Source organism: Ostrinia nubilalis, chromosome 13 (assembly GCF_963855985.1).
Source record: "Ostrinia nubilalis chromosome 13, ilOstNubi1.1, whole genome shotgun sequence".
NCBI classification, from domain to species: Eukaryota; Metazoa; Arthropoda; class Insecta; order Lepidoptera; family Crambidae; genus Ostrinia; species Ostrinia nubilalis.
Window position 1 is genome coordinate 11,251,118 of NC_087100.1, and position 16,726 is coordinate 11,267,843.

General features: G+C 34.7%; 1 protein-coding gene across 1 annotated transcript in view; it reads right to left on the reverse strand.

Annotated features, from left to right (window-relative positions):
- Positions 1–16,726, reverse strand: part of LOC135077327 (supervillin-like) — a 296,862-nt gene that overhangs the window by 59,181 nt on the left and 220,955 nt on the right. The window contains exon 13 of the mRNA XM_063971855.1: positions 4,003–4,074. Within this exon, the coding sequence (XP_063827925.1) occupies positions 4,003–4,074 (72 nt within the window). The remainder of the gene's footprint in view (positions 1–4,002; positions 4,075–16,726) is intronic.

The window sequence follows — 16,726 nt, forward strand, 5'->3', positions numbered from 1 at the left end:
TCAACTCTGCATGCTTAAATTTGTAGCTTAGGAGTCTAGTTTTTACAGCATACTAACAGAATAAGTTATATTTCATTAGATTTCTCAATATTGAACAATTTCCAAAAAATGGTACTATTGTCCCCGGTCTACCCTACGTATTCAGCTAGCAGACTCAAGACATGTTATTCAAAGTTAATGCAAAGCTATGTGGCTGGCCCACAAAAAAAAAATTTGAGAAAATAAATGAGCGTGAATTTTTAAACTAAATTCTAATAACTTGAGAACCGTCCGAGTCCGGAACACAACCAGTGAATCACATTATCGTGTTAATAAATTGTGGCCCAACGATTTTAATTCGAATACAATCACGTTTCTCTTTACAATGGAGTCACAATGGAACTCTATGCACTACGAGCCATTCCATTCTGGAGTGGATTGCACAATAGGATAGTGGGACACTGACAGATACGTTAGAAAGAGCTGTGGATACAACTATCCAGAATGGAAACGACAGTAACTGTTTATTGTTTATTTTTCTTTTTACGTAAATATAACTGGCAACTAGTGGTGAACCGATGACCCTCACGCCCGTATTCACAAACGATGCATGCTTAAGTGAAGCAGCAAATCGAACGCACAGCGTTGAATAGAGCTATGTGATTGGTTTCGTATCACCCTGTGCGTCCACGCGCACTTTCGAGACCTTATAGTAAAGTTTGTGAATACGGGCTCTCTCGGTACCTAATTAGGCTCTCAGCATTCACCATAAATGTTGGTCTCGAAACGCTAGCCCAAAAGATATTCCTTATGTACATGTTATGTAGGCCCATTAAATTACTATTTTGTTGTTATCTTTTTTGTCGTTCAAAAGTGCCGAATTTTGGTACAAATTGAATAATATTTCGTTTCGAGATACAATATGGTTCTGTGTAAAGTTTTCAAACGAAAAGGGAAAATTGTGTAGGAACAGAACAAAATATGAACAGAAAGATGGCAACTTCCTTTAAAATACTAACTAAGAGTATGAAATTATGAAACGTAGCTCAAACGAATCACAGTTACAGATATAAACTTGTAAGCTTACTATAACAAATGCAATTTACAAATAAATATGCTTCAATGCAATTCCTTCATACAACAGCAATAACATCATTTTCGACAATGCATTTAACCTGGTAATTAAATAAACCTTATCCAACAGCAAATAGGTACGTATATACGATAGCTGGAACTAAACAAATAAACCTACACAATTAAACTTCCATTATGTAAGTAACACATGACAAAGATCACTTAGTTAAGTACCTACTTGTTGTCCACTACAAATATTTTGTCTGACAACTGTCTGTTATCGGTCATTAGTAAACTAATCACCAGTAACAAGGAAAACTAAATACCTACCAGAAGGAATTATTCCCACAAGTGTTTAGAGTCCTGAGCAAATACAGTTGCCACAATATTTAAAATTTTAAAGGATAATTAATGCCCATTGATACTCTTGCGTCTATTTCAAAGTTAAAAAAAAGACATTAATTATCACAACTGGCGTTTAAAATAATAAATTTTCAGAAAACGCAACGTAATGTAATAGAGAAAACTTGAACGTCATACTTTTCGATGTTTTCTTTCAACTTTATTGTTTAAATTACTTTGGGAAAATATTTTATAGCGAAAAACAAATATAACTTATAACTTGTAAATCTAAATAAGGTCAATCCACCCACAAGGTGGACCGATGACAGCAGGTACGGTAGCAGGGAAGCGCTGGACCTGGACGCAGGCCGCTACCAATCGATCAACATGGAAAGCATTAGGGGAGGCCTATGTTCAGCAGTGGACGTCCTATGGCTGAAATGATGATGATAATGAAATCTAAATAATGTGTGGTTTAAAAAAAAATCATTTGATGCATGAGAAAAGTCAGTCCATAATATGGTCACTCTCCCATCTTCAATTGATTGAACATGATGTTTTGGGGCAATGTCCCTTAGCTGTTAGAATAAGGCTTTACTTTTTATGATTGATGGACTCGCTCCATCATTGAGATGGAAATGAGACAAGGGAAAGTTGTATTTGACTTACGAATGTATTTCAATGTTTGAGAACGAATGTAATTAATCTTCATCAGAATTATTTATATGAGTAATCAACAAAATTCTATCTCGTTACATTAAGACAAACTAGCTGCCCCGGCGAACATCGTACCGCCTATGTTCATCAGAAATAATGTAGGATTCAAGAATTTTTCGAATCGGTCCATGAGTTTCGGTCCCCATTCAATACAATAAATCAAATCATACCTCTTTATAATTTTAGATGAGATAATAATATGCTAAATGAGGTTTGTTGGGTTATTTTGCGTGTTGAAATTACGCATATTAACAAACAATATGAAATACTTAAATGTAGGTTAGTTTATAACAGTTTCACAGGGAACATAATATAAATAAGTTTTCCTGTAAACGGTGCGTAAATAACTTAGTTTGTGATAATATCGGATTCTAGGCGTTCTATAATAAATATTAAACAAAATATACAATTATCGTCTTTACTTCCTAATTTTTCCAGAAATAAAAAGTTTCTATTCTACCTCTTCCTTGGAAGTAGCTTAATCCATAATACTTTTACTATATTCTCTCCGGGATTCGAAACGAACGAACGAACGAACGTAAGTTCTATGTCTCAATCTGAATAATGTCAAAGAAAAATATACGTTCTTTCAAAGCATACATAATTTACTTCACTTTGAAGCTACATGACATGCAGTCTTGTCATTACGGTAAGTGTAGTGCGTCCTATGGGATCGATGGGATGGCGACATGTAGTCGGTGACGGGACTGTATGGGAGGTTCGGGAACACAGGGTGTGATGCTATGGTGTAACATAAATAGTAACCATAGTAGGTAATGTACAGACAACTGTACCTCTAGCATGAACAACTTTCGTCTTTGAATCGTTTGCGTATTCGACAAAATGCTACTCAACCAAACAAACCAAACAAAACGAATTAAACGAAAACGTGACAATTTTGATTCTAAATTCAAAAAATTCGAAAATAAGTTTTATTCAACCATTTCTCAAACTAAGTTCACTTTACGACACGTTCACAAGGGCGCTGTTGTAGTTTTCGTACTAAATCTTTTGATGGCGATTCAAATACGCAAACGATTCGAACTCAAAAGTTTTTCGTGCTAGCCGTACTGCTTAAAGAGCTGTATTCCGTGGCATAAAAGTTGTAACAAGAACAACAGTTTTGTAACAAAAATGTGTTACTGATTTGCTATCAATTGTACAACCAGCCAAGGATTGGCTGGAAGGATTTGTTAATCTGAGTTCGTAAAAATGAAATAAAAATATTACATCAATTACTCCATCAAAAACCAACTTGTAATATGTTACCGCCTATGTACAGGTAATTGACAAAGACCATTTAGTACAGTGTCTACAGCACACCAGACTATTTACAGGGGCAATATAGCTCTTATTACAACTAAATAAAACACTAGTGTTTAGCTTCATGTGCCGCCGTCTGTACTAGCTATACCTTCAGCACTAAGCGGTAGACATCATAAGTCAGGGACATTGGCCCTACGAGGTTCGAACTCACGCCTTTGTAGTCTGGGTCGAAGTTAGCAACCGAAAGATCATAGTACATCAGTACTATCCATACTAAGCGAAAGTAATTGTTTGGCATGATATTAAACGTGATAGCATAACAAATAGAGTTACTTTCGCACTAGTGCACCATTGTTTATGAGTTTTTCGTCTAGAAAATGATATAGAACAATAAGTACATCAGGTCAGTAGGGCTATAAAAGTGAGTATAAAAAAACCAACGCTTTTGTTAAATAAAGATGTTTTTTGACCGCAATTTTTCTGTATCGGAAAATCGAAACATGCATAGGCAGCACGACGAAGCTATGCCATTGTAGCTATTTATAGTTGTCATTAAGAATAAGTGTATAAGGTAATCGAAGTGCTGTTGACTGTATACGTTTATGTCGTGTTTATATCACTTACCTTTCGGCAATGGTGCCCCCTCGGTGCGGCATCTCGGCATGCGTCGCGCTGCGCTGCACTCCGCCGCCCGCCCTGCAAACAAGGAAACACACAAATTGGTATGCGTCAGGTAACACTAACTAAATTAACGTCTAGCCCTTCTAAAGTGCGAAGGGTTTACATGGACTAAGGATGTTATGGATATGTAGTTTCAGTTATGGATACGGATACGGTTTTTTTTTATTTCGCATATCCGAAAAATTCGGTTATGGTTACGGATATGTGTGCTGAGTATAGAATGCAATAGTGTAGATTCCAATAGTTGTCCAACACAGTTAGTGTCTTACGAACAGAATGGGTACAGAAGAGATTTCTTTGGCATCTGTCACCTTCTTTTGGTCTCACAAAAAATCTTTTATCGTATGGGAAAAGACTCATATACCTACTTCAAAATGCAATAATAAATCCGAAACTATCCGAAACCTTTGAATCGGTTATGGTTACGGTTACGGATATTTTTTTATTTCGGATATCCAAAAATTTCGGTTACGGTTACGGATATCCATAACATCCCTGACTCATAGAGTTGATAGAGTGTAATATTTAAATAACTTGCAAGTGGACTTATCAACAGTTTACTAATAAATCAAACAAGTATAATGGGTAATGCAAGCACAACCTTGTGCATTTCAACACCAAAACAACACAACCATATCACGGTTTTGGAACCAGAAAAAGTATAAAGAAGACTACGCAATTCAGTCAACATAAAGAATAAAACCAAATAGGTAACATAAGCAAAATATTGTATTGTTAGCGTGTATCAACGTCAACAAATAAATTGATAGATACCTATCAATAAAAGCTCCAAGTAGAGCTGTTGACGGAGCACTTTGGGACTCTCGAGTCTCGAGATAAGTGTATCAGCTCCTTTCTTATCATTCAAGCTCTCTCGATACATTCTCTGTTTTGTCTCACTCTTTGTGTGAAACATCTATGTATTGTAAGGCTTTTGATATCATACAACTTTCATCAAGAACATGTTTTTAAATTAGGTATCACACACGATTTGAGATGAAGACGCTAGAAAGAGGCTAATATAAAATGTATGAGATTATATGAGTAACTTGAAGCGCCCAAAAGGGTCCTTATCTATCTGTATTGTAATACATTGTAATATCCATATATGTACTATTATGGAATCAATAAAGATATTGAGTATTACCTGGGCTGCTCGAATTTCTCCTTAATAGATTTAAAGTTGAAAAGCCTATCGTGTACCGGCCTTAAAGACAGCATTTTCACTGATTTTCTATTACACACAACACAGAAATGCTTAACTACACTACACCAAACTTATAACAACACTTCAACAAGTAAGCTATTATAAAGTCATTGTATTTCAATTTAGATATATTTAATTGTCCTGTTAGTATCAATTTTAGTTAATATTATAAAAATAAACACGCGGGGTAGTCTGTCCCGTGCTGTCGCCGAAGATGGACTGACAATGACAGCACAAGTGTCATAGATTCGATTCCGGGTGCGTTCAACTGATAAGTGACAGAACTATTTAGTTGTAATTTATTTATCTGTGGGCTTGCCGTTTGTCCTGTAGGTGATTAATGATTAATGTTCGTTGTAAACAGGAGCACGTTTGAGGATAACGAACTTTGTTTAAATACTAATAACGTATGTTTTAGATCAAATAATGCATTAACTAGTGTGTTTATTATGGACAAAATTGAGGAAATAGATTCTGAATATACAGCTTAATTATAGTGTCAATAAATTCCTAAACGCAGAATTGAATTTTAGAGCTTGCAGATAATAAATAAATAAAAACATTTTGTCAAAATAAAGAAAGAGATTCGTTATCAAAACCATAGTCATTAATTTTAAATCCCATACATTTAGATTCCAAAGTTTTACATTCATTCATCTATGAATCAGCTTTTTCATACGTCACGCTACCCAAACTTTTTATACACGATAACAAGCACAGTTAACTTCCATTCGCTCATAATACAGGAAAGACCCAGTTGCAACTGATAAGTCTTTTAACAAAACATTTTTATCAAAAAACACAAAAGAAACGCGCAATAATTGCACACAAATGCAACCATCCTGGTGCGAAAGAGAAAGGAAAAGAATTAGCAATAGTGAGACAGAGACAATTTATAATGTCTGGATGGCAAGAGATAATGAGTTAATCGTTTGTTAACTTGCGATAAAAATATAATGCCTGCGCGTGATAACATGTGTTTTCAGTAAATACATTAGTAATTTGATTCGGATAGCGTGTGTGCTAAAATGTAATCAATCACGAGTAATGTTATTTATTATACTGACAACGGGACGTCAAGCTAAACTATTTGGCGTCTAATGTAGTTTTAATAAGCGCTATTTTAAATCAAAAATTACTACAGCAAAGAAATGGACAACTTTTTATACAAAACTAAACTTTATAAAAACAACAAAAAGCTAGCTCGGTGTTTGTCTACTGAATCACAAGTATCACCAAGTTTGCAAGTTACTTTATTACCACCAAAAATTTACCACCGAAAACATGGAGATAATTCCACCTCAAGGGTAACTTGTGAGAAATATGCCACTGAAAAATTAAGGATGTTGAATTCCACAAAGTATTTATTTGCATGTAGTCAAACTAACGAGACTTATTTTACAAAGTAATAAAAAAAAATGTTAATACCGTCCTCAAATAAAAACAGAAAATCTATTACCGAATTAAAATAGTTCGAACTACTTACTCGATGAATAACCAATTCGTTGTTTGAAAACAAAGACCGGCCAAGCCGCTTAGACCGGAAGTTAATGCTGAAGGCTTCGACGAGCGCGCCCTACAGCGAGCGCCGCGCGACTGGGCGGGCGGCCGCCCAGACGCTGCCTTCGGTGAGATATACTACGAATCCCAAGTCGAGTTAAACTCGAATCGAAATGTGTGAGATATAAATTCTAGTTTCATAAGGATGTTAGCCACCATTGAATATAATAAAACATTTGAAACAACTGACCATGTTTACTCTATTAGAACAGTTAACTTTTCTCGAAGATTAGATGCTTCCAGCTCTTACTTGGAATGTGACTTAAAGTGAAGTGATAATACTCGTAATTAGTTATGCTCTTACGACAAGATAAGTTGACACTTTCATGTATGCTAAACGATAAAAATGCTTCTGATTTCTTTGATACAAATAATTAGCATAGAAAACAACTCCGAAACAAAGCAAAATATAAATATGTACTTAAATATCCTTTAGCATTTATAACCTTTAACAGACGGCAGACATAAACATACTTAAATATTTTCTTTTGTATTTACTTCGAGAATAAATAGTAAAATCAGTCTACGCCATCGCTAGTAAAAAGCGCCCTAACGAAAGCTTTAGCAGGCTTCTCTTACGAGCAGAGCACTTACCCCTACGAATGAAGTAATTGTAATTTTTATTGCTTCTTTGTTTTCTATCAAGCGTCATTTCTAGTGCTTCCCTGTCATGTGACAAGGAAACGGAGGATTAGGACGTCTTATCCTTAGTTTTAAAGTTCACATAATTAGTGTAAGTTAAAGCTTATTTGTCTTTACAATGTGGCTTCTTTTAATTGCTGAAGATACATGCGAGTTTACTATTTTAAAGAAAATAATGAAGATGTATCTTTCTTCATCGCAGAATAAGCAATAGAACCTTTATTGCAAAGAAATCGAACGTGACTTATTTTATTTTGAACTAAATACACGTAATAACTTGTCAAGAAAACGACCTATCAAATAAAAAAGTGTTTGATAATATTAAGACATTAACAAATTAAAGCTTTTAATTGTTCTTTGAAATTAATTCTATTCATCACGAAAAATACCTAATTAATAACCAATATTTAAGTCTGCTTCGATTAATCACTTCGAGTATTATTAGTAAAATTAATCCAAACTATAATTAGGCGACTTATCAAAAGCTTAAACTGGAGATTAAAATAATTAATGAATAATTTAAGACCTAAAAATTAATGAGATCGTTAATAATGGCGTTCTAGCGTGTGTAATCAAGGAACCTTTACCGTTAGAAGGAGCTTTTGTGCTTTTTATTTAATGTTTCAAGGTGTACTTTGTTCTCGAGAACTTAGATGATCCTCGAGCTTTATGAGCTTAGTTGAAAAGCCGAGGAAAGCTAATAAGCCCTCAGTATACAGATTAGAGTTTTGAAGTCTGTATTTTCTAGACAGTCTATCAGTTGAGTCTAGATTAGACTGTCAGTTTTAAATATTTACAACTGTTAAAATGGGAAACATGTTGAACCCAAACGAATTTGAAAAAACTAAAGATTTTCATAAAAAAAAATACCTTTTAGCACTTTGCTTTTATTATGCACTGCACGCTCCTGAATTAATGTGAAATACAGATAACATTAAGTACACGTGTAACGTAACATATAAATATAAAAATATCTGCCGAATTTGGGTATTTTTCTGCGGACTACAAAAATCTAATTTTTGGCAGGCGTTCTTTCATCGTCGTTTCAGCCGAAAGACATCCACTGCTGGACAAAGCCTCCCCCAAGATTTTCCACGGCGCAGGTGTTCATTTTATAATTAGATTAATTAGCGCAAAAACATGATTCAGTATTGTTTCGCGAAAAATGCATAAGACAAAAACAAAGAGTGACAACTGTAACAGAGAGCATTTCTTTCATGTCACAATTGATTCAGGGCAATCACATCTACGTCGTCTCTCACGCATTATTGTGCATACAATGGATGTATGTGTACTATGTCGCGATGCACTATTGTCTGCCACTGTGTACAGAGTGAATTAGTGATGTCGATTTATCAAATAATCGATTATATCTCCTTCTATTAACAGTTACTATACAATTTTTTTAGATAGGTACCTAGTAGCTATGAATAGTGTCAATTATAGTTTATAGTACTTATCTTAGTTATTTAAATCAATTAGGTACATTGATCTGAGTTTCAATTAAATTACCAAAATTATTGATTATAACGATTACCTAAATCGATCTTGAATTTAATATTCGATTAATTGATTTTAATTGTCTAGGTATAGATCTCAATTTTATGATAATTATAATCGATTATTCAATTAGGTATTGGTTATTTCTGGCCTCATTTGAATATCGGTCAATAATAATCGACACTATCGATAATGTTGCAACATATCGATATCGATAATGTGAATTGTGCGGGCGACGAAGCTCGGTGCAACTGCGCCACACTCATTTCATTACTAATGGCGCTGAAACGGTAAACATGGGCGGGAAATGTTACTTAAATCAGTTTACTGCGGATAGAATTCAATAGAACACAACTTGCTAATTTCGTTTGGGAATAATGATTGATGTGTCTAATATTAAACTCCACGTACGAGAAGTGAAGTTTGTTCTTAGGTTAATATTGTTCATGTAAAATCAAGTCCCAAAAGATAGAGTCGTGCAGTGCATATAAGTAGGCAAGTATGCAGAGCCTACTTGGTCTTATTTAAAAAAAGTCAGAACCTAACTTTAGTGGCGTTTTTATTGCCCGTCTCTAGGTAAGAAAGAAAGAAAAAATATATATTTGGTACCAGAAAGTGTGTGAATTGACTCTAACCTTATTTGATGTTAGGCTTCATCACAGTTTATGCATGGAGCTTTGTATAGTTCGAAATGCATTTCATAATTCATGTTTTCATTACTCAAAAATTCACAAAAACTTCTGCCCTTTGACTAAAAACCTTTTGCTGCTTAAAACAATAAGCACCACCAAAAAATTGCTACAAGCATCATAAACTCCATCTAAAAACTCCTTGTACAGCAATCAGCAAGCAGACTGCATTGTGCGGGCGACAAAGGAAGAACTCGCGCTCATTATGGCTAGGCCCTAGGCAAACATGGGGGGAAATGTTAGTTACAACGCAGACGGCGTTTGGGGCTAAAATTTTTAGGGGTGAATTGACAAAGCTTGATGTGTGAACTTAATGATAAAACAGTTTTAGGAGGGGATAGTCCTAAGTGGGAGATGATATTGTGGGAAAATTGATGTTACAACTAAAAAGAAAGAAGTATTTTAGGCCCTACTATGCAAATACCGGGGGAAATGTTAGTTGCAACCCAGACGAGGCCAACATTTTTAATGATGAATTGATAAAAAGTAAAAGCAAGTGTGAATTAGGTCTAAGTCCTAGGTCATTGTTGAAAAATAGCATCTAACAAAACTTACTAATTTTGTTTAGGTTAAAGTCGTCTTGGTTTAGATGTCGTCGTCCATACATGAACAAGTTAAACAAATTAATAAAAACATCACATGATTTGATTAATAATAATCTTATCTACAACCCAATGCATTGTACACAAACATCGGAAGTTCCCGATAATTTTAACGGCAATAAACATCACGCGATAACTGCAATCCTGCAGTAAAGCAGCAATAGCTGTACAACAGCTATACTAGGCTACAGCTATAATTACAGGGTGTTGATTTCAATCCTCGCCATACTTATTTAGGTGATCTATTATGACTTTATACAGGGTGTCCCGTAAATCAACGTCAAGCCGGAACTGGGTGCTGAGGCAAGTTGTGCTGGTTATCAGAAAAATATTAAAAAAAATGTATGTGGCATATTTTCAAAATATAAGGCATTTTAAAAAAATCAAAAAAATCTACTCCCGGTAACGGTCTTTTTACTCCTTTTGCCATAACTCTTCACTTTTTCCAAAATTTTTTTTTGTTATGTAATCCTGAATAATGCTTCTCTAAATTCGTCGCAATACTGCAGTACAATGTTTACACTGCGGCACCATCGAGCTCCGCGGATCGCTCGCTTATCATGTCGAATAGCCTACCGATGGAAGTCACGTAAAGTAGGTAGAGTAAATAGGTGTTTTCTTTGACTAACTAAAGTTAAAGTTCGTTTTTTTTTCGAAGTCAATTTTTTACTGATTCATGATCAGAATAAGCTACTTAATCAATTCCCAAAAATGGCGAGGATTGATATCAACACCCTGTATAAGCGCTGCGCAAAACAACCAACGCGAATACTATTTGCAGAGGCAGGTGAGCTATCAATTTCCCATTTCGTGGATTTCCCATCGATCATCAAAAGGCCTGATTGAAATGTGGTCTTTATTACCACGGTATAAGGTAGCTGGGATTTGTGGAGGGCTCAGATGTTGTGGTTTGTACGCGAATTTCGACGCACACAACGTAAAAGGACATCGCCCGTCTAGCCTACACAGGTAAACTAGAACAGCCAATAACTGATTTCCTACGTTCATAAAATTGTAGTAAGTAAGTAAGTACCTAAATATTAATAGCGTAGATCGTGTAATTTGGTTGGCTTCAAGCTACATTTGAACAGAGGATTAAAAGTTTAGCTAATCGCCAGAAAACCTAGGTTTTTTATGTTCTAATTATGTGTACAAGCATTAATAAATTTTATTAATTACCCTTGTATTTTAAATTGTTGTACTAAGCCTAGGTAAAAATTATGAACTTTTTTTGGTGTAAGAATACCAAGAATAAACTACTGCGCTGTTAGGATTATGTTCTTTTACAACAAAAATGTAGTCTTTGTGCTGGTAACTAAAAATACAAACATTTTGTTTTGTATTCAAAAAATGTTTCTTATATCTGAGCTGTAACCCTTTGCATGTTAGCGTTAGTGCACACGGCCGCACCGGGAGACATCTTTTTGTCAGCTCGAGTTTGAATTAAATTGGGACTGGGTTCCCGATAAATTAGCAGCTCGCTGTCAAGTGAAATTTGATAGGAAAACTCTGCAGACGGACGCGGGGTTGACTGAACCTCGATCTGTTTGCTTGTTTTATCAGATTAAATGACGACTGAGCTGTTGAGTGCAGGGGATTTTAAGACTAAAACTGCATTAGGTATAAATCCTGAATGAGATCGTTGCACAGTGAATTTTACCGAGCAAAATTGGTGTCGATTTTAAACCAATTTTGCAAAGTTATTTCTGGTAGAGTCCAAGTGCGTTGTGTATTATATTGCCTGATATGCAGTCTGCTGTTTTTAAGGCTACATTAATAAACAAAGAGTAAATCCCTATCAGGTAATTAAAAAATACCATACGATACATAAACAAAAAACATATCAACATAAAAATGTGAAGAGATATAAACCGATAAACGATATCATTTATTTAAACGAGACAATAAGCATAATTTGACTGTCGTGGAAAACGCTAGTGTGCTCTCAGCTTTACGTCAGCCCAGAACTCTACACCTAGAGGGAGCCACCCTAATAGCCAGCCGCTATGTTAATAATTCGCGACTCTACTATACATACGTAGACATGATAATTCATTGTCGATTTTGAATAAGCTTTGTGTTGGAAGCAACGAACTTTTAATTTTCAGACGAGAAAAACGATGAGTATTTTGATTGAAAGGCTGCAATTAGGGTTTTTAAAACTCTTTGTGTCTAGTAGAGCAATGAAGTCCTTTGTAGTGCCGATCATAATCAGAGACAGAGTTTTTAAAATGTTTTATAGAGCAATTCTTGTCATTGTAGATCTTAATTAGAAGAGTCTAACGCTTGAATACGATAAAAATCTAAGAGTACACTGTGTCCAATTCAAAATGAATAAATATTTAGTTATTATGGAAAAGTTAGTTATGAAAAAGTAATAAATAAAAGTTAATTATCTTCCTAATCACAAACGACTTCTTTTGCAGATTGTATTCATGAGGTAGATATTTTTTTTCACATTGATAACAAAAAATTAGAACCATTCCATTTTTTTGATATGAATCGATCAACTAAACCAGCACACAAAAGTAATGCATTAGTTATCAATTTAAAAAATCTATTCAATTTCATAAAAGTAACTAAGATGTCTAACTTCGTTACTCGCGCGGCACAATGCACAGTGCGATCCATAAATAAAGGACCGGTATCTATAGCCGGTCCGCAATTTGCTGAAATACTGCCGATCGACGGCTTTTCCGGAGCGTTTGGGAAATGCGATAGCGTCGCTGCGAACTGGCGCCCAGTCCAGTGCATCCTTGTGCAGTTGGGAATATTTATGATAGGTAGGCGGCTTCAGATGTAAATATTGGTGCATTTACTTACATAAAGCAGTCAATATTTTCAAAAATTGACTTATTTAGCTCAAAGGTAAACCAGCAGAGTATTTGGCATTAAACATATTTTTTTATGGCACATCTTTCAAATTCAGCAAGATACTTCTTTATTTTAAATAAGCTGTAAACATTGATTGTCTTCTAGTGTACTATGTCTTGTTGTTTGTCCTATTAAATTAATAAAAATAAAATAAATTTTGGAATGTGTGTATTATGAATTTAGTTTAACCCGAAATGAAAATTTTGTAGGATGTAATTTAAACGGTGCCCACAAGACCACACAGTTTCAAAATACTGTCTCTAATAAGACAAATACGTATCTAATTCATCTTGACATCTTGTTCTGCCTCTCATTGCACTAAATGAAATTGAATCAATTCGAGAGTGGGTGTCGCATCCGTAAATTAATGGTAAGGCACACGGCCATTTACTTAAGACCTTCCTGATACCAACGTCGAAGATTAAGCTCGGTATATGAATAGAGGTCAGAGATTTCTGGTCGCTGATATTAGTGGACGGTACTAAACCAGTTTTATTAGACCTTTTGAGCTGGTCAATATAGACTACAATAGGATAATATGATAGGTCAAACGTGACTGGATGCTAGATGCATTATCGTAAATCGAGTAATGGCTTGCATTATGCATATTGCCGTCACTCATAATTTCCGATGATAGTTTTGTTGATTGACTTGTTTATTTACGTACGGGTTCCATTAATATCAATAATTGTGCATCACTATGAATCCATATAAGTAATTTACTAGACTATACCGTGGCTTAAGCCTTATACAGCATGATAACTGTTTTATGTAATCGTTTGTTTATAATATTACTTTGTTAATTAATAACTATTAAATACACTGCACTTCCACAAACACGTCTTATCACCGAAAACCAAAACAACTTCAGTGAATTTAGAGCAAGATCGTAATTCGATTGTAATTATCGACACCGTATCTTTTATCAATGACAATATGCACACTTTAATCGGGCCTTATCTTTGGTATCGGCTCACATAAATATGGTCCGATTCAATAAAATTATTAATAAAAGCGGTCATGTGTTCACTTTTAGCCATCCGATAAGTAAATTGCAAAACGCTCCGGTTTTCAGTAATCATGTAGGTATTGTGAAAATTTAAAAAAATGTTTTTAATTACATCTGACATTTGTGAGCTCAATTTATAGAACCCTAATTACTAACGCCCGATTTCCTTAACCAATCCGCCATCCAAATCCATCTAATTTTGCCTGTCAACTGTCAAATTTCAATCTGGATTAGATTTTTTGGTTCCCAATAATGTATCCACGATAAGTGCAGTTATGCGAAAAGTAAAGAAGCTTTTGTCCAACTGTGGGCAGTTAGGTTGAAACGAAATCTCTCATCACCAAAGCTCATTCTATTTAGTTTGGGACTTGATAGTTGGAATAATTTAATTCAGTCACAAAGCGTGAGTAAAGTTAAGAGTTCGTGGAATGGTACAAAGTGGCACACCGACTGTTAACAAAGCCACTGTGCAATGTTGTGTCACTTTACATTTGTTTTATACGCTACAGTGGACATTCGGAACGTGTACAATATACGCTGATACGAGTATACATTTTAAGGTAATGAGCACTGACACAACATCCTACTAATATTATAAATGCGAAAGTTAGGATGTCTGGATGTTTGTTACTCTTTCACGCAAAAACTACTGAACGGATTTTGATGAAACTTTACAGTATTATTGTTTATAACCCAGAATAACATTATAGGCTATAAATTTATGACGATCTGTGACAAACGAAATTTCACGCGGGTGAAGCCGCGAGCAAAAGCTAGTTAGCTAGAATCATATACAGGGTGTTAGGTAAATGGGTATATGAGCCGACACTAGCCCATGTTAACATGGTTATATAAATGGTATGGTGAAGTCAGAAAATTGATATCTGCATTTTAATTATTTTAATTTTCATACAAATCGGATTTCATAAAATTAATTTTGTATGAAAATTAAAAAAAATAAAATGATGATATCAAATTTCTGACTTCACCATACCATTTATATGACCATGTTAACATGGGCTAGTGTCGGCTCATATACCCATTTACCTAACACCCTGTATGTATAAACAACTGTCAGTTTCACCAAAATATTGAAGAGTAAATATCTTGAGTATTTTAAAGGTAAAATAAGAGTTTATTTTTTGTAAGTGCATTAAGTATGTACTTATCATAATACACTCGCCATCAAATAAATCGCACCTCCCGCAACAAGCACTTTTCAAAAGTATGCATCCTCACTTCCCACCAACATTGGTACCATTTGAAAGCCTAGTTCTAAGCTTAATTTCATTAAAGGAAAGGTTTTTACCCCAAAAATGTGTCTTTAGAAGGATCCAGAGTCACTTCTTCAAAAAATAGGTAGTTACGCTTGAGCCAACTTTTATGGCTATAAAACTGTTAAGTTGGGATTAATCGCTATCCATCTGTAAAAGAGGACACGTGAGGTCATTATTTGGTTTTATAACCATAAAAATTGGTCTAGTTGATCCCACAGGTGAGCCCAAAGTGAGGTCATTTTTCAAGTCACATTTATGGTATATGTTAATCATTTATTAAGAAATTAAATGTGTTTTTCTTTAAGGATATTTATTGAGCTTTTAAATAACACCAATATTGTTGGGGCACCATGATTGTGTCAGAAGAAAATCTTTAAAGTTCGCGTCGCGGAAGGTGCGATTTATTTGACGTTGAGTATATTTGGATTTCATATAATGCACTTAACATATTTGAATTTAATTTGTTGACAAGCTGATGAATAAACCTTTTAGCTTTTGTCAAAAAAGTTATCCTTTACGCATCCTTGCCATCCTCGCATTTTCTTAAACGATGCCAGAGTACCAGTATAAAATCTTATCGTGGCATTTTATTGACTTCAGACGATATACCCATACTTTTGTCTTAAATTAATTTTCATCTATCATATAAAATACTGATTCCGTCTAACGATGATGTGACGATTTAGGACCGTTTTCATTGATTGAGCATCGCTACCTGAATTTGCGCTATAGATGTACTAGTATGAGAACAAAAATTCATTCGCCATTAATTCTATATAATAGTCCTCATCAAAACTCCGCCGGTCTGTTATTACCCCAACGTTAGCTGAAATAATCTGCCGTATAAATAACAGCTATTACATCATTATCGAAGAAACGCCGTATATTACATGAACATTTAACGACGTAGTTAATAGCTCATATGATTTATACTTTTCCTATACAATAAGGTGACCCGGCCTACCTGGGGTGAGTTGTATTAAATATTGGACAGATTAATGTTGTAAATAGATGTCATAGAGAAGCAGGAACAAAGAAATAGTAATAAATAACGAATACTGTCCACCGATTTAATGAAAGCGATTTAGAGCTTGAATTGGCAGAATTCTGTCTTTAATGAACTAATTATGTAGAGTCCTCAGAGCACTTATCCAAATGCCAAATATAGCGACTATCGAACAACAACTAACCTATCCAGACGATTGCATGTCATACTGAGTATAGACTGGAACATTTACTTGTAACAGAACAAGTTGCTTTATAAAATTTTCTATTGACTGTCAGTATCACCCTTTCACAAACCAAAC